We start from the raw sequence: 24685 nt of genomic DNA on the forward strand, positions 1-24685 counted from the left end.
AGTAGAGACTGAACGCTTAACCATGGGCCACCAAGTCACCATGAGGCCTGAGCTGTCCATCATGAACTGGATGTCATAAAATGGGATATGCAGAGCAGCACTCCATCATTAAATGGATGTGGTATATACAAGATTGGACCCGAGCAGAAACTGAAGGCACAAGTAAGTTGCTTGAGGAAGTGGCCCAAATGCCCATGGTCTCCACTCCTGTCACGTTACCTTCCATCTCCCAGACTGCACCTATGGCCTCATGGGGGGTTCCTTATGATCAGTTGACTGAGGAAAAGAAAACTCATACCTGGTGTACAGATAATTCTGCATGATATGCAGGCGCCTGTTGAAAGTGGACAGTGGCAGCACTACAGCCCCTTTTTGGGAGCTTCCCAAGGGACAGTGTTGAAGGCAAATCCTCCCAGTGGGCAGAACTTCAAGCAGTGCACCTGTTTGTTCACTTTGCTTGGAAGGAGAAATGGCCAGAAGTGCAATGGTAAACTGATTCATGGGCTGTGGCCAGTGGTTTGGCTGGATAGTCAAGGACTTGGAAGGAACATGATTGCAAAATAGGAGACAAGGAGGTATGGGAGGTATGTGGATAGACCTCTCTGAATGGGCCAAAGAAGTGAAGATATTTGTGTCTCAAGTGAATGCTCACCAAAGGGTGACCTCAGCAGAGGAGGATTTTAACAATCAAGAGGATAGGATGATGCGTTCTGTGGAAACCACTCATCCTCTTTCCCCAGCCACTCCCATTATTGCCGAATGGGCTCATGAACAAAGTGGCCTTGGTGGCAGGGATGGAGGTTATGCATGGGCTCAGCAACATGGACTTCTATTCACCAAGGCCGACTTGGCTACAGCCACTGCTGAGTGCCCAATCTGCCAGCAGCAGAAACCAACACAGAGTCCCTGATGTGGCACCATTCCTTGAGGTGATCAGACAGCAACCTGGTGGCAGATTGATTACACTGGACTGCTTCCCCTAGAAAGGGTAGTGTTTTGTTTTTACTGGAATGGACCTTACTCTGGATACAGATTTGCCTTCCCTGCACACAATGCTTCTGCCAAAACTACCATCCGTGGACTTACAGAATGCCTTATCCACTGCCGTAGTATCCCACACAGCATCACCTCGGATCAAAGGACTCACTTCACAGCAAATGAAGTGCAGCAACAGGCCCATGCTGATGGAATTCACTGGTCTTACCATATTCCCCATCATCCTGAAGCAGCTGGCTTGATAGAAGGATGGAATGGCCTTCTAAAGACATAATTACAGTGCTAGCTAAGTGGCAATACCTTGCAGGGTTGGGGCAATGTTCTCTAGGGGGCTGTATATGCTCTAAACCAGCATTCAATATATGGTGCTGTTTCTCCCTTAGCCAGGATTCATGGGTCCAGGAATCAAGGGGTGGAAATGGGAGTGACGCCACTCTCTATTACCCCTAATGACCCACTCAAAAAATTTTTGCTTCCTGTCCCCACGACGCTATGCTCTGCAGGTCTAGAGGTCTTAGTTCCAAAGAAAGGGATGCTCCCACCGGGAGACACATCACTGATTCCATTGAACTGGAAGTTAACAATGCCACCTGGCCACTTTCAGCTCCCTGTGCTTCTGGATCAACAAGATGGGAGTTAATCATATTGGCTGGCATGATTGATCCTGATTACCAAGAGGAAATCAGATTGATAATGTGTAACGGAGGTAAAAAAAAAAAAGAGTATGTTTGGAATGCAAGAGATTCCTTAGGGTATCTCTTAGTACTACCATGCCCCGTGATTAAAATCAATGGAAAACTACAGCAACCCAATTCTGCCATGACTACTAATGGTGCAGGCCCTTCAGGAATAAAGGTTTTGGTCACCCCACTAGGTGAAAACCATGACCAGCTGAGGTGCTTGCTGAGAGCAAAGGGAATACAGAATAGGTGATAGAAGAAGATAGTTCTAAATACCAGTTATGACCACGTGACCAATTGCAGAAATGAGGACTGTAATTATTATGAGTATTTCTTCCTTGTATGTATGCATCAAATATTTTTGTTTTCTTCACTTGTAAAATATAAGATGTAAACAGGGCTAGTGCTTTTTCAGTTGTACACATGTTAGTTGTATCATGTTAGGCACAAGCATGAGTTTATAGTTGTCTTTATCAGAGATTGTGTATGGTTTAAGAAAATGTGCCAAGTTGACAAGAGGTGGACTGTGATCATTAAGGTTGTGTGTCAACTTGGCTAGGCCGTGCTTCTCAGTTTGGCAGTTATGATGCAGTCTGGCAGTCATAACATGATGTAATCACCTCCATGATGAGATCCAGTACAATGTAATCACCTACATGATGAGATCTTCTATGAGTAGCCAGTAAGTTGAAAGGGATTTTCCTTGAGGCTGTGGCCTGCATCTAATATATGTGAACTTTCTGGAAAAGCTTGCTGGCTTTTGCTCTGCTCTGGATCCTGCATTCGGCTCGTCAGCATCTGACCTCTGGTTCTTGGGACTTGGGCCAGCAGCCTGCTGTCTTATCTGCTGATCTTGGATTTGTCAGCCTTTGCAGCCTGAGAGTCAGCAGCCTGCCATCTGACCTGTGGATCTTGGGTTTGTCAGCCCTGCAGCTATGTGCATCAGGAGAAGCCTCCTGCTTGACGCCTGACCAACAGACTTGGAATGTGTGAGTCTCTACAACCTTGTGAGTGATTTCCTTGAGAGAAATCTCTCCCTCTCTCTCTAATATATATATATGCTTCACTGGTTTTGCTTCTGTAGAGAATCAGCCTAAGATAGCATCCCTTGGATGCAGGATCCCTGCACTGAGAACCTCCTAGATCTAGGAGGCAGAGAGAGAGAGAGAGATCAGTAACACTGGAGACGGCGAGAGACAACGAGAAGCTGCGGCAGAGAAATGGTGACAGCAGAAGCAGCAGAACCAGGAGACTGGCAGGAGATGGTGCAGAGGACTTCCCAGCCCATGGAGCGAGAGAGCTGAGTGCCTTTGGGCCAAGGCTTACTGGCAGAGTGGGGTGCCTCCAGACACTTGGCAGAACTAAAGAGCTTTGTAACACTTGCCCAAGCAGGGCAGAGTCCAAGTCGGCCCAAGAGGCCTGAAGGGCCAAGAGGCCTGAAGGGCCAAGAGGCTGAGCTGCCTGCAGCATGGCTGAGAGGAGTCTGTCCTGATCAAAGAACTGTAAGTTAGAGGAGGTCAGACACCCCCACCATGCCTTTTTTTACACTTATATTCAATCTCTCTTGGTCCTATACCCTTAGAGTCCACTCCTATATATGCTCTCCAGGCTCTAGCCAACATAGGTTGCTGAGGAATTGAAAAGGCCATCTCCTCCTGAAGTAGGCCTTGTACCACATGGGTCTTTTGGGCCTATAGATAATGAAGGGTACGGAGGAGGGCTTATTTTCTCATATGGGGTAGGCTGCTTCTTCTAGAAAGTAAAGTTTAGAGGGATGTGGAGGTTCAAGCTTCATCATGTCTGCCAAAATGTCCCCATCCTAGGTCTCAGGATCCTACTCCTTCTTCACCAGTGCCCTTACCTTAGCTTAAGATGCTGAAACAGCATGAGAAAACTGTCCTGCCTGCCAGACCCTGGCCAAGGCTAAAAACACTGTCACTACTGGTACCAACTACTGTTTAGTCCAGTGCTGTTCAATTGAAACAAAATGCGCGCAACAAATACTTTTAGCCACTTAGCTAATTTTTTTCCAATAGCTGCATTATAAAGGTAAAAAGAAACAGGCGAAATTAATTTTAATAATATATGTATTTAATCCAGTACAGTATATGTAAAATATTATCATTTCAACATGTCATCAATAAAAACATTGTTAATGAGACATTTCTTTTTCATATTAAGTCTTTGAAATACTTAACAGCACATCTTAATTTGGACTAAACTCATTTCCAGTGCTTCGTAGCCACATACCATATTAGAAAGCACAAATTTAGTTACATGGCACGTTCAAATTAAAATAATGAGGTAGGGTTTTTTTTTTTTTAATTTTATAATCTTTCACATTTGTTTAGTTCTCTTAACTTATATATTTTTTTCCTGAGCCATCTGAAAATAAATGGCAGGCATTATAATGCTGCACCCCAAAATATTTAAGCATGTTTCTCCTAAGAACAAGGAAAGTTTCCTACATAACCACAGAACTATTCTCACACAAGAAAATTTAAAAGGGATACAACTATAGGATCTACTATGAAGTCCTTACAAAAATTTTTCCAGTTGTCTCCAAAGTGTTCTTTATAGGGCTGCTATTTTTTTCTGACCCAGGATTCAACCAAGAATCACACACTGCATTTGGTTGTATGTGTTTTTTGTCTCCTTTAATTTAGAACCACTCTATACCCTTTCTCCCCTCATGACACTGGCATTGTCAAAGAGTTCGAGCTGATTGTTTTATAGAATGTGCCACAGTCTGGATTTGCTGTTTATATCCTCAATGGTTAGATTCAGGTTCAACATTTTGGCAAGAATATTATATAGGTGATATTGTACACTTCTCATCTAATCATATTAAAACAAACAAACCTGTTGCTGCCGAGTTGGTTCCAAACCATGGTGACCCCATGTGTTAAAGAGCAGCACTGTTCCACAGGGTCTTCTTGTCTGTGCAGATAAAAGCTTTTTACTGTTTACAAATGTGAGGGTAGTGTGGCGAAAACACAAAGGATAGTGAAGTACATGTGGGTCAGTAACAGAACTGTTACCACCCATAGGCCCAAAGGGAGAAGGGAAGGGGGCAGTTACTAGAATCTGGAAGGAGAGAGTTTTGTAGAGAGATCCACCTTAAGAAGTCTGTGACTTTTGATAGAGGGACACATCAGACAGAGATCTTGCAGGGAAGGAGCCAGGGAAATAAATATTCCTGATAGGAATTGCTGCAGTTAGGGCCATCTTAGTGGGACATATGGAAGACTGTAAACCTACCCGACTCATGGTCTATACCTATTGTTGTTGTTGTTGTTAGATGCCGTCAAGTCAGTTCCAACTCATAATGACCCTATGTACAACAAAACTAAACACTGCCCAGTCCTGCGCCATCCTCACAATCATTGTTATGCTTGAGCCCATTGTTACAGCCGCTGTGTCAATCCATCTCATCGAAGGTCTTCCTCTTTTTCGCTGACCCTCTACTTTACCAAGCTTAATGTCCTTCTCCAGGGACTGGTCCCTCCTAATAACATTTCCAAAGTATGTGAGACGAAGTCTTGCCATCCTCACTTCCAGTGAACACTCTGGCGGTGCTTCTTCCAAGACAGATTTGTTCGTTCTTTTTGTAGTCCATGGTACATTCAATATTCTTCGCCAACACAATTCAAAGGCATCAATTCTTCTTCGGTCTTCCTTATTCATCATCCAGCTTTCACATGCATATGAGGCAATTGAAAATACCATGGCTTGGGTCAGGTGCACCTTAGTCCTCAAGGTGACATCTTTGATTTTCAACACTTTAAAGAGGTCTTTTGCAGCAGATTTGCTCAATGCAATGCGTCTTTTGATTTCTTGACCGCTCCCTCCATGGGTGTTGATTGTGGATCCAAGTAAAATGAAATCCTTGACAACTTCACTCTTTTCTCCATTTATCATAATGATGCTTATTGGTTCAGTTGTGAGGATTTTTGTTTTCCTTATGTTGAGGTGTAATCCATACTGAAGGCTATGGTCTTTGATCTTCATCAAGTGCTTCAAGTCCTCTTCACTTTCAATAAGCAAGGTTGTGTCACCTGCATAATGCAGGTTGTTAACGATTCTTTCGCCAATCCTGATGCCCTGTTCTTCTTATAGTCCAGCTTCTCAGATTATTTGCTCAGCATACGGTTGAATAGGTGTAGTGAAAGGATACAACCCTGATGCACACCTTTCCTGACTTTAAACCATGCCATATTCCCTTGTTCGGTTCAAACGACTGCCTCTTGGTCTATATACAGGTTCCTTATTAGCACAATTAAGTGTTCTGGTGACAAACCTTGGACTGACATATAAAGCAATATGGGGATGAGACATTTGGATAAAAGTCAGTTCTACTCCTGATAAGCTTTTCCCTGGGGATGCTCACTAGATAAGTCCCTATGCTGATGAGGTGAAACATAATCAGTGAGCAGACCATGCTTGTCAGCTAAACACAGACACCAAAGGGTCCTCTGCTCCAGAGCAAGCAGATGTATGATTGCCTCCTGGATCCACGAGAGGTTGGCCCCTGGGGATTCAGACACCACCCTAGGCTGGGCCTACATGCATGAACTGCCACTGTCATGAAGATGCCAAAACAGCATGGAAAAGTTGTCCTGCCTGCCAGACCCTGGCAAGGCTGAAAACACCGCCCAGGCTAGGAGGCCGTAAAAATGGCATGACCGGGGTGTCTGATCTTCCCTAACTTCAGAAGGGGGAAGAAGAATCAAGATCAACAGCCCAAGGCTGATTCCTATGAGGTGGAGGTCAGACATGCCTCCACCCTCCCAACCTTTTTACCAATTCTGACACCAACTGTCCCTCACATGGCACTCTCTACTTCTCTGCTGGGTTCGATAATTTGTTGCAATGAGCACACAAAACTCACAGACAGTACTCATGATTATGGGTTTATTAGGAAAGTAATAGGTTATAATTCAGGTCCAGGGAACACTCAGGATGCAGTTCTTCGATCAGGACAACCTCTTCTCAGCCATGCCCACGGGCACACTTCTCCCTGGCCCTTTGGCCTCTGCCCAAGTGTTACAAAGCTCTTTCAGCTCTGCCCGTAAGCACCTGGAGGCACCCCACTCCGCTAGCTCGCCTCCTGCCCAAAGGTACTCAGCTTTCTCATTCTGTGGGCCAGGAAGCCCACGTGCCATCTCTTGGCAGTCTCCTGGTTCTGCTGCCTCTGCTGCTGCCATTTCTTTTCTGCTGCTTCTCGCAGTCTCTCGCTGTCTCCAGTGTTACAGCTCTCTCTATCTGTCTCCTGGATCAAGGAGGTTCTCAGTGAAGGGATCCTGGATCCAAAGGATGTGCTCCACTCCTAGCTCTTCTTTCTTGGTGGTGGTAAGATCCTCCCTTCCCACCTCTGGGATGGCTCATTTTAAGCCTAGCAGGATGGCAAAAGTGACCAATCCCCTCATTAGGGTTCCATACACCTTATTTGCCTGGTCCTACCCCCACAAGGGTGCCATGCGTCTTATTTACATTATTAGCAAGCTATCCATTCCCCTTGGTGGGCCACAAGCACCTCATTTGCATAGTCTCACCCAGTCATTTGGTGGCAGTTACAAAGACTATGGCTAGAAGGACCATATTAAGTAATTCACTGCACTGCAATAAGGCTCCATCAGGCTGAACTTATACTGACACAAGTGTACTAACCTGGGATTCAAGATTTAGTGTACTTGCAAGTGGCCATCAAAGGCATGACAATTGGTCTCTATTGGCCTGGAGCAACAGAGAAAGAAGGAGAATCAGGAATAGAAAGAGGGTATGGTATGTGTGGCTAATTCCTTCCATGAACAACTGCCTCTTTTGCCATGAGACTAGAAGAACTTGATGGTGCTCGGCTACCGTGACAAACATTTTGATCAAAGATTCTATAGAAGAATCCTGATCAAAAGGGGTAAAATTCAGAACATAATTTCAAATTCTTATGGACTTCAAACTTTCTAGAGCCATGGAGGCTGTATGAACCCCTGAAACAATTGCCCCGAGATCATCTTTAAACCTTAAACCAAAAATATCCCCTGAAATCTTAAAACCAAACAGTAGTCTAACTTAGCTAGTAAAAAATGTCTGCCTTGAGCATTATGCTTTTTTAAGAACTACCTATATGGGATCAAAGTGACAATAGCAACTCAGAAGGTTAGATAGGAATCTTAGGGGGAATTGATTTTATGTTAATGGAGGAGGAACAACACAAAAAATGAGGATGAGAATGGTTGCACAACTTGAAGAATATAATTAATGTCACTGAATTATACATGTAAAAATGGTTGAATTGGTGTATATTTTGCTGTGTATATTCTCAACAACAACAAAATTTTAAAAAGATTTAAAAAAAAGGTTTAACGTATTGGCTTAAACATTGGGAGCCAACATATTAATAATGTCTACACTATGGACTAATATCTATACAAACGAAGGTGTAATGGAAGCCTGGACTTGATGATGGTCTATAGCTAATGAGATCAAAATACTTGAACTTCCCTGGCATGCCACAGAGGATGGAGTCTAACAGCTCAGGAATATGCAAATGTTAGAGCCATGCTTCCAAGGAGGGCCCAGAGGACACTCTCAGCAAGATATTAAGAGATACATTGGTGTGGGGGATACACCAATGGAGTGTACAGTGGAGTTGGGTTCTTTGACCTCATGACAATAATGGGATCCTGGAGTGGTAGAGACCAAGTAATAGCACTTAGTCATCAGAGACAAGGTGGGCACAATTACTATAGTAAACCTTAGGATCAAAGTCATAATCAGGGGGCTCTGGTCACAAGTATCTACAGCAATGGTTAATTGACTGCACAAACTCTAGAAAAGAAACAGTTGAAATGAAATAGATGGGTAGTCTATTTAAAGGCTGTTTGACATACATAGGCAGAAAAATTCTAGGTCAGCTAAACTTGAGTTGCAGAAATGGGGAGTCACATCATTTTAACCTAGTTCCTTGGCCCAGTTCCCACTCAGACCCCCTTTTCTAAGGAGGCCAGATTCTTTTGAGGAAGGACCTGCAACTTGACCACTAGCGCGTGCCAAGAATCTTTTTCTAAGCCTTGACTATGGATGACTATGCACCAAGGAGAGATAAATACCAGACTTTTTGTGAGTTACTGGGTACTAGCTCCGAAGTTACACTGACCGCCACCATGTCCACTGGTCAGAAAAGAAGTGTATTAGTTTTCTAGGGCTGCTGTAACAAATTACCACAAATTGGATGCTGCTTTATATCTTAATGAAATAACAGATTTTCCTGAATATACTAAAAAATATACCCAAAAAATAGATCAATAAGAAAGGAAGAAACTAATTAAGTTATCAAATACTTACCTCCCAAAATGAATCCTGCTGCAGATGGCTTTATGATCTCTTTGAAATTACTTTTGAGAAACAACTCTAACGCTGCAGCCACATTAACCTGTTTCCATTCCATAAATACACCAGACTTACTCCTTCCTTAGGGCTATTGAATTTGCTGATGCCTCTGTTTGGAAATCTCTTTCCCAGATCTTCACATGGTTACCTCCTTCACATCATTCTTTGGGTTTCTACTAGAATATCACATCTTTAAAGACTTCCCCACCAGCATTGTTGAGACAGTCCATCCTCTGGTCACTCTATCACATTGCTCTATCTTATTGTTAAAAATTTATCTTATTGTTAAAGTGGAACTAGATGGTGCCAGCTACTACTACCAACCGTTCTGACCAGGGACACATAGATGGTTCCAGATAGAATGGGAGAAAATTTTAGAACAAAACTCAAATTCTTAAAAATAGGCCAGACTTACTGGACCAGTTAAAACTAGAGGAACTCCCAAGACTATCGGCCTGAGATACCCTTTAAACTTTGAACTGAAACTACTCCTGGTGGTCACCTTTCAGCTAAATAATAGATTGGCTCATAAACAATATTACCCAGTACATGAGTACTGTGTTCCTTAAAAAAAAAAAAAAAAAAAAAACCTATATGAGACTAAACGGTCATCATTTACCCTAAAGCAAAGATGAGAAGGTTGAGAGGGGAGGCAGGGAAGATAAATTAATGGAAACAGAACAACCAGAATGGAAATAATGAGAATGTCGACACAATATGGAAAAGGTAACCAATGTCACTGAACAATATGTATAGAAATTGTTAAATGGGAACCTAATTTCCTATGTAAACTTTCACGAAAAATACTATAAAATATATATTTTTAAAAATCAATCCTTGCTTTTTTTAAAAAAAATAAAAAAAGAGGTTTTTCCTAGAAACAGTGGGACTACATCAGGACCAGCCGAAAACAGTGATAAAAAGGAAAGCAAAAGCAAAACTAGCAGCTGATTTTCACATGTAGCTTTTAGATAAAGGACATCTCTTTCAGTTGATTCCCACAGCCAAGAGTAGCTATGATTTTCCTAGAACGATGGAAGAAAATAAGGGCTTCAAAAATCTTAAGACAGGGGTCACTTAATGTCCATGATATGTTCTGTGAAATAGGACGTTATGTGATTTGGACATTGTGTGAACACCATATTATATACTTAGCAAAGCTGTATGGAATTCCTTTTGTTTTACTTCCAAATTGTTACTTCTCCTTTACCTCTTGCTGCTGCTATCACTAGCATTGGTTTTGCTGCGTTTGGGAGGCATGATGCACTTCATGGTAATATTTTCGAAAGAAAATTAAACAGAGAGATAACACTACAACACTCAAGAGATGGTCCATACACGAGATTGGATGCTGTTGCCTATGAGTCATAGCATACACTGTTATACAGTAAACTTTTGTTTGTAAGTAGGGAACGTGCCCATTAAAATAATGCTAGAAAGTATAGTACAGTACATACGTAGCCATTAACATAGGCGTTTATTATGACTGTCAAGACATATGTGTTATAGGTTATATATGTACTGTACCATTATACGCCAGGCAGCACAATTGTTTTGTATACAAGAGACATGACATACACGTGTTGCATGCGGGAAGCTGTTGCGTTCACTATGTCCAGCTACATCAACTACGTCCCATTCTCTGATTGGGATTTCTGAACTCTATTATAACCTTTTGGGACCAAGGACGTATATGTGGTCAGACCTTGCCCAAATGGACATCATGCAGCACATGACTGTTATACCCTAGATAAACACTCCTAAACAGTTGAAAACACCACATAGCCGGGCCGTTGCAGCTGAAGAACTGAAACTCTTACCAAGTGAAAGAGTTGTGAGCACACACAAGATTTGTGCCAAGCCTGTCTGTGATGGGACAGAAAGAGACTGAGGTGTTAAGTTATTCAATGTTGTTGACACACCAACATATATGCTGGAGGAAGGGACTTCTCAAGAGGAGTACTCAACACAGGCTTACCTCAGAGTAGTCTGACTTGGAAGCATCTGGGAGAGGTATCTACTCTGGGAGGTACACTAGGGTATTTCAGGAGAAACAGAAGTTGCAGAAGAGTCAGGTAATCTTTCTCTTTCTTTCTTGTTTTTTTTTTTTTAATTGTGATATACTTCACATGCCATAAAGTTCACCCTTTTAAAGTGTCCAGTTCACTGGTTTTTGATATATTCATGAAGTTGTGTAGCCATCACCAGTACGTTTTTTCAGAATAGATTTTTCGTTGTTTTAGGTGCCATCAAGTCGGTTCTGACTCATAGTGACCCTATGTACAACAAAACAAAACACCACCAGTCCTGCACCATCCTCACAATCGTTATGACTGAGTCCATTGTTGCAGCCACTGTGTCAATCCATCTCTTTGAGGGTCTTCCTCTTTTTCACTGACCTTCCACTTTACCAAGCATGATGTCATTCTCATGCTTGAGACTGTTCCCTCCTGATAACGTGTCCAAAGTAAGTGAGACGAAGTTTCGCCATCCTTGCTTCTAAGTAGCGTTCTGGCTGTACTTCCAAGACAGATATATTCGTTCTTCTGGCAGTCCATGGTATATTCAATATTCTTCACCAACACCATAATTCAAAGGCATCAATTCTTCGGTCTTCCTTATTCATTGTCCAGATTTTGCATGCATATAAGGCGATTGAAAATACCATTGCTTGGGTCAGGAGCACCTTAGTCCTCCAAGTGACATTTTTGCTTTTTAACACTTTAAAGAGGTCTTTTGCAGTAGATTTGCCCAATGCAATACATCGTTTGATTTCTTGACTGCTGCTTCAATCGGCGTTGATTGCGATCATGCACAGAACTTGACGAAGATATATAGGATATACATTATACTAGGCTTCCTTTACAAGATGACGTCTGTGTACACTCACTTCCCCATCAACGTTGTTATTCAGGAGAGCAAGTGTCTTGTAGAAATCCAAAACTTCTTGGGTGAAAAATACATCCAGAGTGTTCAGATGAGGCCAGGTGTTGCTTGTTCAGTATGTCAAGTCCAGAAAGATGAGTTAATTCTTGAAGAAAATGACATTGAACTTGTATCAAATTCAGATGCTTTAATTCAGCAAGCCATTTTGGCTATTTTGAATACTCCTCAAATTGATCTGCAGATTTAGCAGGATCACTATCACAATCTCAGCTGTGTTTTCTATAGAAATTGACAAACTAATTCTAAAATTCATATAGAGATGTAAGGGACCCAGAATACCAAAACAACCTTAAAGAAAAAAGAACAACATTTACTACAAAGCTATAGTAATTAAGACAGTTTGGTACTGGCATAAAGATAGGCATGTAGATCAATTAGATCAATGGAATAGAATTGAAGAGTCCAGAAAAAATCCACACATCTATGGTCAACTGTTTTTTTTTTTTTAATAGATGAATTTTATGACATCTTAAAAATATCACCCATAAGTCTAAGGATTCATCAGGCCTCATTTCTATAGTGGGACAGCTCTTAGATCTTACTCATCAGCCTGTTAAACTCTTCCTTTTTCAGAGACCTAGATACCATCCAAAAATTTTCTGATATCCTTGTTTTTAACTCTCGTAGCTTGCTGAATTAAAGCAGCTGAATTTGATACAAGTTCAATGTCGTTTTCTTCAAAAATTAACTCATCTTTCTGGACTTGACATACTGAACAAGCAACATTTAGCCTCATTCAAAACCACAGATGTATTTTTCACCCAAGAAGTTCTGGATTTCAACAAGAGACCCGCTCTCCTGAATAACGACATTGTTGTCTTTTGGAGCCCTGGTGGCACAGTGGTTAAGGGCTCGGCTGCTAACCAAAAGGTCAGCAGTTCGAATCCACCAGCCACTCCTTAGAAACTCTATGGGGCAGTTCTATTCTGTCCTATAGGGTCGCTATGGTCGGAATCGACTCGACGGCAACGGGTCTGGTTTTAATTGACTTAAGTATTTACCAATGCTTACCATTAATGAAATGCTGCAAACAGAGTCAGTCTTTGCAAGATGCATACTCCTGTCATCAATAATGGAAGCTTTTCCCAGCCTTTTGGGCCTGAGATATCCAAAAGGATCCCACTGCCTGGAGATGCGAGCTAGTGCTGCCAATTGTTCTGGGAAGCTTACACGGAAGATGATTTTCACAACCAATTTACCATTAAACCACTGCTTAAGTACAGTACTCCACCCTCTTTTTACGCTCTGTAGTCCAGAAACATTTCTTTAAAAGCTAGAAAACCTGTAAATGGGGGCAGCATGTTGACTATGTTATCAGCCACTTCATCGTTATGGTGCTGTAATGTTGTGAAAGCTGCCTTGTTAAATCCAGGAATCCTTTGGCAACTCTTCCTCAATAGATTTATCTACCAAAGAAATATATTCATTTAAAATAGGCAGTGGCAAGTGTATTCTCTTCTGTGTCTTTAAATACCTGGTAGTACTTGTCCATGAGTTTCTCTGTAATACCTGGAACTCTTCATCTATGATTCATTGTTGTTGTTGTTGTGTGCCATTGAGTCGATTCTGACTCATAGTGACAATACAGGACAGAGTAGGATTGCCCCATAGGATTCCAAGGCTGTGATCTTTATGGAAGCAGGCTGCCACATCTCTCTCCTGTGGAGCTGTTGGTAGGTTCAAACCACTGACCTTTCAGTTAGCAGCTAAGCGTTTAAGCACCGCTCCACCAGGGCTCCTTCGTCCGTGATAATGTCCTTTAAATACCCAACCACTGCATCGAATTCTGCATCAGAGGCAGAAGAGATGGACAGTGCAAAGCTCTCTTCCTCTGAGGTGACCACCACTGCCACATCCACCCAACCCAGGCCTGAGGCTATGCCCATGGCGTCCAACATCCATTGGTTACAGAGAGAAGAAGCAGAAGCATAAGGAGTGTATAACAGAGATCAAGACGACGAAGGGAGGAGGCGGGAATCAAAGAACAGGAAGAGGGAAAGGGAAGAAAGAATCTTAGTGCTTTGAGCAAATGGCTTTATCAAAGCAACACCACCAAACGCAAACTCTTATTGCAGGTCTAGTTCTTTTGGAGAGAACGTCTTAAAAGTGGACTCTGCAATTTTGAACTTATAAAAGTGAAAGTATTATATTGCCATCATTTTTCCTTAGATAGTGGCTGTGTATTTTGTCCAAAACCAGCATTCGGTAAGTTCTATTGCCCAAATGACTTTCTTAGGGCACTTTTGAGTGACTTGCCCTTTGTTGCCATAAAGCCAAATTTTAGTCCAACTTTCTCATTTTGATTTAAGTCATTTACCAAATGTTAACAAGAGGTTATCTCTGACCATTGGTATTGTGAATAATTTTTATTCTTTTTTATAATTGATTGCTTTGCATTGAACATGCACCATATTTATAATCTGGAAAAAAATAATAAAATTATTTTTATTTGGGGAAAAATATGTGACCCAGTTACAATCCCCATTACTGATTTAGGTCAGCATCCTGAGGAGCTGATATCAAGACTTCTTCACCATCTCGCAGGGACCCTCACCCAGGAGCTGGTGCTTGGTGTAGGGTTGGGGTGGTGAGTCACCCCCATTCAGGGAGAACAATGGTTGTCAGGGGGTGTCATATGACAGTGGTGACCAACTTTGCCTTGCCTCAGAAAATGCACATTCTGGCCCCATCCCAGCCCTCTAAACATTACGTTCTTGACTTTGAGGGGAGTCCTGAGCTCACTTCCTTCCTGTGCACTCAGGAAAAAAGTCTCAGATGGAACCACCGCTCCAGTCAAGGTAAAGGCTTTCATACATAGTGGTTGAAACATTAAAAAAAAAAAAAAAAAATTCTATTTCCTTTTTTATTGCCTTCTCAAAAAACTTGGGGAAGTGGAAGGCTCCTGTCAGGGTGATTGTTTCTTGACCTTCTGACTTGATCCCATACATAACACCTGCCTCAGATCCTTAATAAGTGCCCATGTCTACATTTTTAAATGATTCATCCAGAAGGGCAAAAAAAAAACAAAGAACCCTGAAAACAAGTCAGGAATGATGAATGAATAAACAGGTTGTGGAGGGAAGGGCACCTGTTAAAAAACTTGAAGTTACTCCCAGAGCGCCTGACAAGCAAACCCCAGAGGACAGTCTCTGGAATGAGGCAGGAAAGCCTATGGGGATATGGGGGATATCACACTTGAAAAACAGAAGAAGAAATGCTAGCTTGAGGTTGAGGTTTGGCTTAAATTGTGCTCTGATCCCATTGAGGACTGTACAGAGAAATCAGGAAGAGGATAACTGGTACTTGACTAAAGACTACCACCTCTCAGAACTCCTGGATCAACATGAGACAAATAAAAGTTCGTTTCAAGCCTAAGAATTAGTGGTAGACAGAAGGGGTAGTGGGTACTCTGGAATCTTAGAGGAAAGAAAGAATTAAAGGCCTCAGGCTCAGTCAAGGGTACATTCTAGAACATTCCATGCTACTTAGTGTAGTAGGTACAGTCAACGTTGAGAACCCCTAAGAATATATCTAAGAACCCCAGTTTCAGAATCACTGGCTTTGGAAATTAAACTTATTTAATGATAAATGTCTTTCAATTGTAAATTATAATTGCAAGAGACATTTTTTTTTTTTTTTGTAGCTAGAAAACTTTTTTAAATATTACCATCAAATGAAAACTTTTCTCAATAGTGTATAAATTTGCAGACATCTAAGTATACATCCAAGGGCCACAGTTTGAGAAACAGCTCTACAAGAACTGGCTCCCAACCCAGACACCATGAAATATTTCCTATGGAAATTCATCATTGTTGCAACAGTAGTAGTGCTCCCAATCTTTTTTTTCATCAAGGAAAATCCCTTTGATACTACAAGTTTCCTGTCTTTGGTGAGTACCGGACTATGGGTGGGGAAAAGTTGAAATCCCTATACTGAAAAAAAAAAGACATTATCTAAGGGTATTTGTGTGAAGTCATCACTAACACAGTAGGCATCCAAAAAAGAAGGAAGAACAGAAAGCTTGAGGAATCAAAGTACATTTTTCTTTGATGATAACTATAAGGGGTGGTGGCATCTGGAAAAGACAGAATTCAGGGCTAGGAAAAAAATAACACTATTTCTGCAGAGTTAGCCCTTATAGCAATTGATGAGGAGAAAAAATTCTTCTTTTTTTTAAGTTTTCCCATTTTAGAAAATTTCCCTTGACTTTCAAAGTTACATGTTTTCCCCAATTTTATACTTTAGGATTTTGAACCTCAGAGAGGTTAAGTAATTTCTCCAAGCCAAGAAAAATTCTGAGGAGTAGAGAAAATTTCACCAGAACTCAGAGAAGTCAAAGAGGAGAAAGAAAGGGGTGGAAGGGTGAAGTTCCACCAATCAGAAAGAGTTTAGACTGGAACATTGAGGTGGTTAACTACCTGGTCTCTATGTCTCGCACCTAACATATGCCATACCCTTCATGGGATTAGGTGACCCATATTAGACTGTAACAGTAGGGATGGCATAGACTGACATTGTCTCATTCCCTACATATAACCCAGGAAAGCTAAAGAAATCCCAACTACCTTTACCCCATGACCCATTATCTATACAAGAACCCCTAGGATAGAACTTCTTCGAAAAAGAGGAAGAAACAGTAGTGAATTGAGCCCTGAGCACCCTGCCCTGTATTTCTGGGGGATTATTTCATTACATTCTGCAAAGGGGAATCCACCCAGCCATTATTCCCAAAGGAGATGAATCATGGAGCTGAAATTTACCATTTTCTCAGGAGGAAAAGAGGATGGTAGCTTGGCAGAGAGCCCGGATGCAGATCAACCCTGGCAGAACAAACCACCTGGAAACCTTCAAAAGTATGCAGAAAAACTCAGAACCACTCAAAAATGTGAACTCCCGCATCTTGATTGGAGCTCCTCCCACGAAAAAAAGTGAGTGCCCACCAGGGGTATAGACCATGCAGGGGCAGATCAAGCAAGGCTAGAGAGGAAGGAGGGTGGAAAGGACAAGGATCAGATACCTGGGGAAGAACAAAGGGATGCTGAGAGGAAGGACCAGGCCTATGGAATTTAGAGACAACAGTAATCCTGAGCCCATTAATCTCGTATCCCTCCCCTGATGAAACCAGGGAGGAGAAGATGGGGATGGGAGGAGTCCAAAAGGAAACTCTGGCAAGGGGAACTGGGTAACAGGGAAGGGTTGGAAGGTAGCAATGCAGCGTCTTGGGTGGGGCTCTAGAGATCACCTAGTGCCTTGCTACTTAAAGTGTGGTATGTACTGTACTGACATCGAGAGCTTATTAGAAATGCAGAATCTTAGGTGCCGCCCCAGACCTACAGAGTCAGAATTTACAATTTAACCAGACCCCGGGGTGATTGATATGTACATTAAAGCTTAAAGCTTGAGAAGTACTGCTTTAGTAGATGATTCTGGAGAGCAAAGCCAGAGCTATGGCAAGTTTTCAAGTCAGGAAAGTTGATTTTCAGTACTTTTTAGATTCCTCCATATGATAGCAGGAGCCCTGGTGCTGCAGTGGTTAAGTGCTTGGCTGCCATCCGGTAAAGAAACCCATCCAGGGTCTCCGGCTCCGTGGGAGAAGGACCTGGCGATCTACTCCTGTAAAGATTACAGCCTAGAAAACCCTGTGGGGCAGTTCTACTCTGTCATGTGGGGTTGCTATGACTCGGAATGGACTCTACGGCACACAACGACATATGATAGAGGTCCTGTTCTTTCATCCTTGGTTTGGGGTTCCTGTCAGTCTTAAAAAAAAACAAAAACAAAAACAAAACCCTACATTTGTAGTAAAAGAACAAATTCTGCTTGTGAACTATTGCATAAAATACAACGTAGACAATATAAATTACATGAGAGTAAAAAAGTAAAAGTCCCCTTTTCTTTTCCATCCCACTCCCCTCCCCGGAAGTATAATGAGTAGCTGTCAAGAGATCTAGACATTTTTGTAGCATTTACATATATGATGACTGGAGGATTTAAAAAATCATTTTATATGTATTGTTTCGAGATTTGCCTTTTTCGTATATTAATATGTATATGTCTTGGAGATTTTTCCCTTCCCTCATTCTTTTTATTTTTTAAATTCTTTTTAGATTTAACGTTGTATAGTTCTTTTTTTTTTCCCCTCATTCTCTTTTAACTGCTGGCATTGACATAATAAATGTAGAAAAGTTATTTAACCATTCCTTATTGATAGCTATTCAGTTATATTCAAATTTTCTATAACCAGCGCCACAATTTATATATTTCTTTCTTCATATGTGAAAGGATTTTTGTAGGAAATATTCCTAGATGTAAAACTAACGGGTCAAAGAGCATTACGTGCTTTAGATTTTGACCGATACTGCCAAGTTACATGGGAAAAAATTTATAACCACATCAGTTTGAGTGTCCATTTCCGCTCAATTTTGCTAATACTGTTGATGTTCACCAATCTGAAGGGCAGAAAATGATATTTCTTTGTATTTGATATTTGTTTTTGTTTTATATCCCAGATTATTAGTGATGGTTGAACATCTTTTTACATGTGTAAGGTCATGTTTATTTATTCTGTGAATTGCCTGTTTATATCTTTTGGTCACTTTCCATTGGGTTGATTGCTTTTTGTTATTGATTTATAGACACTCTTTATGCATTACTAGTATTTATCCTTTATTAAATGTGTTCTCTGCTGCTCGTCCATGATTCTTTTGTCATATGAATAGTTTTAAGTCTTATACAGTCAAATCTGTCAATGCTGTTTATAATTTCTGGTTTCTGTATCTTGCTAAAGGAAATCAACTTCACTACCACAATTTTTTTTTAACTTTTATGTTTTTCTAATATTCTTATGGTTGTCCTTTTTTAGGTATAGATATTTTACATACATGTAATTTATTTTAAGTAATATGTGTGCTAGATAATTAATTTTATTTATAATTGGATATCCTGTGGTCTGAACAAAATTTATTAAGTACTCTGTTTTTTTATTCCACCTATATGAAATATCATCTTTGTCATAATTAGCTCTCACTTATACAGGGGTTTGTTTCTCAAAAAGATTTTATTGCATTGATCTTTTTAAATGTTTCGGCACCAGTTCCGTATGATTTGAACTTCTATTGCCTTATTATAAATGTTGTAAGAGTAAGCCCTTCCCCCAACTTGTTTTTGTACTTTTTCAAAAATTTCTTGGCTGCTCTTTATTTTGTCTCTTCCAGATAAATTTTTAAATTAGCTTATTAAGTTTCATGAAAAAAAAATACCGTTGATAGGGGTTGCATTAAATTTATAGATAAGCTTGGAAAAAATTGCTATTTTTATAACACTGAACCTTACCATCGATGAATGTGTTATGTGTCTCCATTTATCAGGCCTTTTACGTGCTTCATTAAAAATTTGTAGTTTTCTTTTATTGGCCTCTCCCATTTATGGCTACATAGATTCCTCTGTATATTGTTGTTTTTCATGCTTGATATATGACATCCTTTTCCATTGCATCTGATAATTGGTCATTGTAAGTCTGTAGGAATCCTGACACCATTTGTGTGTTGCTATTATACCTGCCATCTTAATGAACTCTCTTACTGGTTCTAACAGTTCATCAACTGATTCTCTTGAGTTCTCTAGGTAGATCATCATACCATTTGTAAATAGTTACAGCATTTATCGCTCTGATTTTTCCTATGATTTCATTGTCCATTATTGGTGAGAGTAAGCATCTTTGTCTTACTCCTCACTTCAGTGGGAATGCTTCTACAATATTTCATCCTTAATTATGATGTGTAATATGGTTTCTCATTTATATGTGTTAAAGAATAAACAAATTTCTGCTTTGTGTTTTAGGTTGCGAATCTTTCAGAAGCACTCTTATCTTAATCTCTTCAGAGAGAATATAGTGGGGTAGTGGGCTGCAGCCTCAAACAATGGAAATCTCGCTGAACTTTTCATAGAATAAGGGTACAAAGAGTTCAGCTTATGCAAGCGTACCCATCAGGGTTCAACCAAATAAAGAGAACTGTAGGAGATATATATTAAAGAAATTTATTGTAAGTAGTTGACTTACATGATTTAGAAAACATTACACGAAACATTTTATAGCCAGTGTCTGAATTTTGTTTTAATATTATTATGTCTAAGAGATTTGCTTCATAGACATTTGCCTTTTTAAAGGGGGAGTCATATTTCTCATTTAATACAAGAGGGTCTGTTATGGATTGAATTGTGTCCCCCAAAAATATGTGTTGTAAATCCTAACCTGTATGCCTGTGGTTTCGGAGCCCTAGTGGCGCAGTGGTTAAGAACTTAGATGCTAACCAAAAAGTCAGCAGTTTGAATCCACCAGCCCCTCCTTGGAAACCCTATGAGGCAGTTCTACTCTGTCCTATAGGGTCACTATGAGTTGGAATTGACTTAACAACAACGGCTTTGGTTTTCTGGTTTATGCCTGTGGTTATAATCCCATCTGAGAATGAATTTTCTGTTATGTTAATGAGGCAGGATTAGTGTAGGGTGTGTCTTGAGTCAATCTCTTACAAGAGATAGAAGGAGCAAGCAGAGAAGAGAGAAGACTCATGCCAAGCCAAGTGAAGACCGCCCAGGAGCAGAAGCTCAGAAGAGACAAGGACCTTCTTCCAGAGCAGACAGAGAGAGAAAGCCTTACTTTAGAGCTAGCACCCTGAATTTGGGCTTTTAGCCTCCTAAACTATGAGAAAATAAATTTCTGTTCTTTAAAGCCACCCATTTGTAGTATTTCTGTTAAAGTAGCACCAGATAACTAAGACAGGGTCTTTCTTATATTAGTCTAAGGAGCCCTGGTGGTGCAACAGTTAAGCCCTTGACTCCTAACAGAAAGTTTGGAGGTTTGAACCCACCCAGAGGTTCGGGGAGAAAGACACGGTGATCTGCTCCCATAAAGATTACAGCCTAGGGAAACAGAAAAACCAATCCTCAACTTTATATAGAACGGCAAGAGGCCTCAAATAGCTAAAGCAATGTTGAAAGAGAAGAACAAATGAGGAGGACTCATGCATCCTCATTTTAAAACATACTATACAGCTACTGTAATCAAAACAGCCTGGTACTGGTATAAAAATAGACACATAGACCAATGCAATAGAATTGAGAAATCAGACATAAACCCACACATCTATGGTCAACTGATTTTTGACAAGGGTGCTAAGTCCATTCAATGGGGCAAGAAGAGTCTCTTCTATAAATGGTGCTGGGAAAATTGGATTTCCTTATGCAGAAAAATGAAATAGGATCTATGCCTCACACTATGCTCAAAAATAAATTCAAAGTGGAATAAAGACCTAAACGTACAAACTAAAACCATAAAATTCTTAGAATAAAAAGCAGGGACAACTCTGTCAGGCCTAGCTTTTTACAATGGATTATCTAATATAAAAACAAAAGTACAAACAGCAAAAGACAAAATAAATCAATGGGACCTCATAAAAATTAATAACTTTTGTTCATCAAAATACTACACCAAAACAGTGAAAAGACAAGCTACTGACTGAGAGTTTCTTCAAAAACCATATGTCGGGGGCAAGGCCAAGATGGCAGAGTAGTCAGACACTTCCTGTGGTCTCTCTTACAACAAAGAACAAACAAACAAGTAAATCTGTTACATATGACAATCTAGGAGCCTTGAGCATCAAAAGCAAAGTTGAGGAATCAGACTGAGTGGCAGGGGGAGGGAGAGATGGTTCGGAAGCAGCAAGGACTTGCCAGACCTGACCTGCCCTTCAGGCCAGATCAGCTCGTGTACACGATGAGGCAAGCAGTGGCGCTTGGGAGGCATTTTCCACAAGAGGAGTGACCCAGCAGCAGAGAGTCTACTTGGGCATCCAGAACCAGTGAGAAGCGGTGCTTGATCAGTGAAAGATAAGTGCTTCTGTCTGGCCTACCACACAGATCAAAAAACACTCCCTTTGGGAAAAACCTCTCTCCCATTTACCTTTCCCCTCCCTGCTCTGCACCAGGTTTCAGGCTGGCTTCAGTGATTGCCAAGTCCCCTGGGCCAGAAGTAGGACCTGTCACGTGCCCTGAGCCATTCTCCCAGCCTTACAGAGGAAACACATTAACAAACAGGGAAAAAAACAATCTGCTGGCTCCCCTAAGCCAGGTACTCAGGGTAGGCACAGTTCCTTTGCCTAGGCACAAGCATAAGGGGTCCATGGACTTTGAATGCCTTTCACCCCTGCGTAGACTTGTGTGGGCCCATTTCAACAGCATAGGCCCTCATTACTACAGTACAACAGGGTATATACCTGAAGTCTAACTTCAGCTGTTTCAGCTATATGGTGAAGTGGCAGTTTCGTGACATTTGACACCGCTCTGCCCATTAAGCAGGGTCCTCACCCACCCACACCAGGGCTCTGAGGACTGGTGGCTCCACCCATGCCACCTAGCCACCCACGACAAGGGTCCAAGAATAAGTGATGCCCCCTAGTCCTTACAGCCAACAGCATTGGGTGCTCATAGTCTGGCTGCAAAATGCACCCACCTATGCACTCTAGGGAACAGGGACACGCTTTCCTCCCAGACACTCAGGGGCAGACGTCAGGCCCCTGCCTTGTTCAGCACATGACCCCCTACTGCAGCCAGATACCTGTGCCTACACCAATCACCCATGCCTGTCTAGGACTGTAGGTGAGAGCCTACACCACACACTTGGTGACTGACTACCTGGACACCTGAGCTGATTCATACAAGGAAAGAAAACAGGCACATAGGCTCACATACCTAGTAACAGCTCTAACCACATGGTGACAGGACCTTAGAACTTCAAAGGCACCAATAATCAAACTAGCTCACATGAGCAGCCTATTTGGGCATATCAAAACAAAATGAAACAAGAAGCTAGGACATGGTAAGCAAACATGAAATAAATAAATATAATAAATTATTGATGGCTCAGATCAATAGTCAATATAAAATTACATAAAGAGGCAGACCATGATGGCTTCAGCAAGCTCCCAGAACAAAGGATCAAGAAATTTTCTGGAGGAAGAGAACTTCTTGGAATTACCGGAGGTAGAATACAAAAGATTAATTTACAGAACTCTCCAAGAAATCAGGAAGAAGTTCAGTCAAAACACAGAACAAGCCAAGGAACACACAGACAAAGCAAGAGAGGAACTTAAGAAGATTAGAGAAGAGCAATAATGACATATTTAATAGGCTGTAAGAATCCATAGAGAGACAGCAATCAGAAACCCAGAATATTAGCAATAAAATTTCAGAATTAGACAACTCAATAGAAAGTCATAGGAGCAGAAGTGAAGCAATGGAAGTCAGAATTAGTGAGACTGAAGATAAAGCACTTGACACCAACTTATTTAAGGAAAAATCGGATAAAAGGATTAAAAAGAGAAGAAGAAACCCTAAGAATTATGTGGGACTCTATCAAGAGGAATAACCTACAAGTGATTGGAGTACCAGAACAGGGGAGGATAACAGAAAATACAGAGAGAATTGCTGAAGATTTGTTGGCAGATAACTTCCCTGATATCATGAAAGATGAGAGATATCTATCCAAGATGCTCATGGAACCCCACATAAGGTAGATCCCAAAAGAAAGTCACCAAGACATATTATAATCAAACTTGCCAAAGCCAAAGATAAAGAGAGAATTTTAACAGCCGCTAGGGATGAATGAACAGTCATCTACAAAGGAGAGTCAATAAGACTAAGCTCGGACTACTCAGCAGAAACCATGCAGGCAAGAAGCCAATGGAATGACATATATAAAGCCCTGAAGGAAAAATATTGCCAGCCAAGAATTCTATATCCAGCAAAACTGTCTCTCAAATATGATGGTAAAATTAGGGCATTTCCAGATAAACAGAAGTTTAGGGAATTTGTAAAAACCAAACCAAAATTACAAGAAATACTAAATGGAGTCCTCCGGTTAGCAAATCAGTAACATCAGATAACAACACAAGACTAGAACACAGTACAGGGCAACCAGGTATAAACCCAGAGAGGGAAGTCACAAAAATTAATCAAAGCTAAAACACTGAAAATAGGGAAACAGAGATGTCAATATGTAAGAAATGACAACATTAAAACAAGAAAGAGGGACTAAAAAATGTAGTCATAGATTTTCCATATGGAGATGAAGTTAAGGCAATATAAAGAAATAAAAGATTGGTTTAAACTTAGAAAAATAGGGGTAAATATTAAGGTAACCACAATGGAAACTAACCATCCTACACATCAAAATAGAAAACGAGAAAAATATAAAGACTCAGCAAATACAAACTCAACAACAATGAAAAAGATGAAAAGAAAATACATAAAGAAAAACGACTCAATAAATTTCTGAAATTTTATTGTTCATCTTCTGGATTTCTGATTGCTGTCTATCTATGGATTCTTACAGGCTATTAAATTTGTCATTATGCTCTTGAATAACCTTCTTAAGATCCTCTGTTGCTTTGTCTGTGTGTTCTTTAGCTTGTTCTGCCTTTTGTCTGATTATAATATATCTTGGTGACTTTCTTTTGGGACCTACCTTATGTGGGATTCCATGAGCATCTTGGGTAGATATCTCTCATCAAATTAAGTGGAACAAAGAAACTGTCAACAACACACAAAAAAAGACATCAAAATGACAGCACTAAACTCATACCTATCAATAATTACACTGAATGTAAATGGACTAAATG

General features: G+C 40.7%; 1 protein-coding gene and 1 pseudogene across 1 annotated transcript in view; one reads left to right on the forward strand and one right to left on the reverse strand.

Annotated features, from left to right (window-relative positions):
• Positions 1–13150: 13150 nt before the first annotated feature.
• Positions 13151–13897, reverse strand: LOC101341152 (ADP-ribosylation factor-like protein 2-binding protein; annotated as a pseudogene).
• Positions 13898–16818: 2921 nt separating this feature from the next.
• The window catches only part of LOC101341397 (alpha-1,3-mannosyl-glycoprotein 4-beta-N-acetylglucosaminyltransferase C-like), a 22521-nt gene continuing 14654 nt past the window's right edge, over positions 16819–24685 (forward strand). Inside the window, exon 1 of the mRNA XM_004375352.1 lies at positions 16819–16939. Coding sequence (XP_004375409.1) covers positions 16819–16939 — 121 coding nt within the window. The remainder of the gene's footprint in view (positions 16940–24685) is intronic.

Source organism: Trichechus manatus, unplaced genomic scaffold (genome assembly GCF_000243295.1).
Source record: "Trichechus manatus latirostris isolate Lorelei unplaced genomic scaffold, TriManLat1.0 scaffold00035, whole genome shotgun sequence".
Classification (NCBI taxonomy): domain Eukaryota; kingdom Metazoa; phylum Chordata; class Mammalia; order Sirenia; family Trichechidae; genus Trichechus; species Trichechus manatus.